The sequence below is a fragment of the Urocitellus parryii genome, chromosome 11 (assembly GCF_045843805.1).
Source record: "Urocitellus parryii isolate mUroPar1 chromosome 11, mUroPar1.hap1, whole genome shotgun sequence".
Lineage (NCBI taxonomy): Eukaryota > Metazoa > Chordata > Mammalia > Rodentia > Sciuridae > Urocitellus > Urocitellus parryii.
Genome location: NC_135541.1, coordinates 79,742,486 through 79,746,585, shown reverse-complemented (window position 1 = coordinate 79,746,585; position 4,100 = coordinate 79,742,486). Strand labels below are relative to the sequence as shown.

Below are 4,100 nucleotides of genomic sequence, written 5' to 3'. Positions count from 1 at the left end.
TATTGCATATCTCCCTTGCCTTTATTTGATCGTAGAATCCAGCAGCAGAGCAGAATGAATGCCATTCAGAACTTGTCCCCTGCCACACATGCAAGTTAGATGTAGAGCCAGAGGAAAGGAAGTGTCATAAAGAGGGGTGAGGCACACAGATCGCTGTGTGGGTGACAGATGGGCTGGCTGTGTAGGACCTGGACTCTTCTACCTGTTCAAGAGTGAGCTACAGTTTGCTTACACATCCAACTGGATTCTAGTTCACTGTGTATGAAGAAGCCTTCAGGCTCAAATTAGAACACATACACAGGCAACTTTAGGATAACTCAAAAGAAGATTGGGTGGACCTCCTTGGATGGGAAGCTAAGGCTAAGGTTACTGCATAACCCCACCAGCCAGAGTCTTCAGCAGGAATCGTCATTTAGGGGATCTTGGTCTAGTACCAGGCAGCACAGGCAGGGCCACCCATTTTCCCATAGCCACCTCATCCTCTGATCATCTGCTGATTAAAAACCTTGTGTCCCTGAGTAGGAAGAGGTGGGAAGTGTTAGGGGAAAATCTGTCAGTTATGAGCAGCCTTCTCCCCCACCAGAAGGTGGTAATTTATTAAGTTTAGTTTAGAAACATTTGCAAGTGTTATCTACCTATATAATTCTACTATTTTGATGAAACCCAATTTGGATGGTTTCATTGGCCATGACTACATTATTTCAGAAAAGACTTGGTAGCAGGATGACAGGCAAGGTTCTGTAAGGCCCAGAGACCCTATATTATTCTCATTGCCTCCAAAGGCCAAGACGCCAGGTTTGTAGGTCTATGTGGAGACCCACAAGGATGGGTAAGCCTTGAGGGTCTGGGTGGCACTGAGATTGCCTAAAAGGGCCTTTTTGAAATTTTACTGTCTACTTAGAATGTTCCAGGCCTCCTGTGTTCCCCTACATGGATTATGACACAGTGTAGCCACAGATAATGACCTGATTTCCATTTGATGTTTTGAGTTCCTGGTAATGAACTTCATTGATTACCAAGCACTTGGTGGTATTTCTCCATCAGCCCCTGGACTATTCCATTGTCAAAATCAGAAAAGTAGGTAAGACCATCATGGAAGATGTCAGAGGACTAATCTTGAGATTCTGATCATTTCAGACTATTTATTTATGGACCCTCCATGAAACAAAATAGTTTCTTCTTGTGCATGAAGCATATATCCCATTGTAAAAGTCCAGGTCCCTAGTTATGACTATATACAGACATATATGGCTCTATACAGAAGGTCCAACCTTCAGGGGCTTCCTTCCAATGTAGCCCCCATCATCTGATTCCTTTCCCCATCCACACTTCAGGAAGTGTCTGAAATGCTGGGCTCTGAGTTTTCTTCATGATCCCTCTACATGCTGGTTATACATCCAATTGCATAGAGGGCAGCTTTTTTTTTTTATTGTTGGTTGTTCATAACATTACATAGTTCTTATACACACCCAACTAGTCAGCTGTTGAACAGGAACAGTAAATGAGGCCCTGATTGTAGAGAAACATGCAGCCACATTGAGGACATGAGACAGTACGGAAAATAAGGACCTTTGGCTGCCTAAAGTCCTTCAGTATTGCTGTGAGCTCAGCACAGAGTTGGGAACATCTCCTGGGGTTGATGGCACCCTGGGCATCATAGCTCTCCAGAGGGGCAGGGTATAGCTCTAGGCTCAACTGGCTCAGCCTGGCAGTGTGGCACAGCAGGTCCCTGAGGACCGACATGGAGATGTGATTCTGGAAAAAGCACAAGGCCCTGAGCTGGGAGCAGTGGCTCAGGGCAGGCAGGATGGCTTGGAGCTGGGAGTCCACGATCTCACAGGCTTCCAAGTCCAGGCTCTTCAGGGTGGCTGCAACAGTCTCCAGAAGAATTTTGAGGGGCTCCAGACTAAAATTGGTCAGTTTGATGCCTTTTAGATCTAGGTGTCTGAGCTGGCTAGTGTTTGGGCATCGGGAAAGAAAATTCCAGTCTGAATCTGACAGCGGGCAGTTGGTTATTGCGAGGGCCTTCAGGGGCATCTTCAGGTGCCTAAGGAAGAACCAGGCAGTTAGTTCTGAGGAAAAAGATGAATTGGCCCAAACCCAAGGTCACTGTGGCCATATGAGCATGGTTGACATTTTGTAGAATCTGCTCATTCAGGTCACTCCATTTCATCCTGAATTTTCACCACTACTTGTGTGACCAGGTGGGTCCTCCATCTCTATGAATGTCATCCTCAATGACAAGCAGAAAGCCACATATATAGCCACAGGAAGTCAGCAAGAGTCATGTATGAAAGACAAATCCAGGAAAGATGTGGCAAAACACACTGGGGTTAACCCCTGCAGGGCTCACTCCCTGTCCCCTCAGCAAGGTCTTACTCCCTTCTCTTCACTCACAACACCTGAGTCATCAGGGGAGCTCAGACCTGCCTTCCCAGGTGGTTATTAGAAGTGAGCTCCTCTGCTCCCAGATGGAGGACACAGAGCTTCCTTGTTGGACAGGTACAGGTGTGGGGGCTTCCTCTCCTTCAAAGCCCTCACCTCTACCCTGCGTTGTACCCCTGTCGCTGGACAGGCCTCCCAGGGAAGGAACCTCACACCCACATCACTAGCTTCTGTCCCCATCAGCTGGCTTCCCAGTATGGTGGCACTTCCCAGACCATGGACCTGGTTTACCCCTTTTCTCTAACACAGGTTAGGAGATTGAGCTTCAGGATACAATAGAACAGATGATGGGTTATTCACCTTTCAGTGACTTGTTTACCATGAGAGTGTCAGTGGCTGGCACAGTAGGTGCCCTTTCATATTTACTGATACTCCTCTGTAGAGGAAGCTCACCCTCTCACCCCCATCTTACTCACCTCAGCACCTTTTCCAGGTGACCGTTGAGGAGGAGGACAGCATCCACACAGAATGTCTGCAGGCAGTTCATCCTGAGGAACTGCGAGGTGAGCTGGGCAAGTAGCCGCTCCTGCTCCTCTGGGGAGGTGTGGGCAGGTAGGAGGACCTGGGAGACAAGCAGCTTCCTCAGGTTGCTCATCTGACCCATGAAAGGAGCATAAGCAGCCAAGGTGGAGGGCGCCCAGGTGCAGTGCACTTCCACCTTCTGGACAGAGTCCAGCTGCAGCAGTCTCAGGACCTTCCTGGTATGACGGGTGGGTTTCCCAAAGATCTTCAGTGTATTGCAACACAGGTGCAGCCTGTCCCTTCTCTGTTTGACCCACAGGAACAAGTGGGTTAGGAATTCATCCTCAAACCTTTCTGTGAGGCACAAGTCTATGAATATCTTCAAGGGCAGCTTAGCTGCCATTGCTGGACCAAGTTTCAATGTTCGATTCTTCTTAATGTCCTCTGGTGAGCTGGCATCCACTGTCGCTCCAGACCACATCCTCCAGAAGTTCCGTGGAACCATCCGCAAATCCAGCACCTGCAGTTTCCACCTCCTGCAGGGACGACAGCAGAGTCTCAGCCCTGAGGCTCCTTCCTTCACCTCTCAGCTTCTGCTCCCTACTCCACCTCTTTCTTCTGTCTTGCTTTTCTTCATCCACTTCCCTCCACTCCAGCCTAGTGCCCCCACCTGTAGCAGCTGAGTTAGAGGCAGGAGCAGCCTCCTTCATGGGTCACCACAGCTGCCACAAGCACCTCCACATCTGGAAGCCTTTCCCAGATGGGACTCAGCATGGCCAAGGCCTCTCCTTGCTGGCAGCACAGGAAGCCTATGAAGCACACTTCAGCACCCACTCTCCCTGCCTATACCCATCCCTTCCCTGGCACCGAGGGTGCTCCCTTCCAGGCCACCTGGGTCTCCCTCACCTTTGGCAATGCTGCTGGGCAAGCAGCATGTCCAGCCCATCCAGGGCCACTTGAATCATCTCAAGCTGTGGCTTCTTCATCAGGGCACCCAGGGGCAGGCAGGTAAAGGGCCAGGCCTGCACCATTTTCTTCAGGACCTCAGTGTGTCCCCTGCTGAAGGCCTCCACAAAGAGTGGTGGGAAGAGCTCTATAGGCAGGTCCTCCAGATCCAGGACAGCCCTAGACTTGTCGCTCAGCAGGCTGCGCCCTGCCAGCTCCAGCAGCTTGGGTGGGGACTGAATGCTCAT

The 4,100-nt window shown here is 50.0% G+C and overlaps 1 protein-coding gene across 1 annotated transcript; it reads right to left on the bottom strand.

Annotated features, from left to right (window-relative positions):
- Positions 1-1,473: 1,473 nt before the first annotated feature.
- Positions 1,474-4,100, bottom strand: LOC113178706 (PRAME family member 12-like). The gene is given in 4 exon segments (XM_077791559.1): positions 1,474-2,047; positions 2,862-3,103; positions 3,221-3,443; positions 3,799-4,100. Coding segments are annotated over 4 exon segments (1,341 nt in total).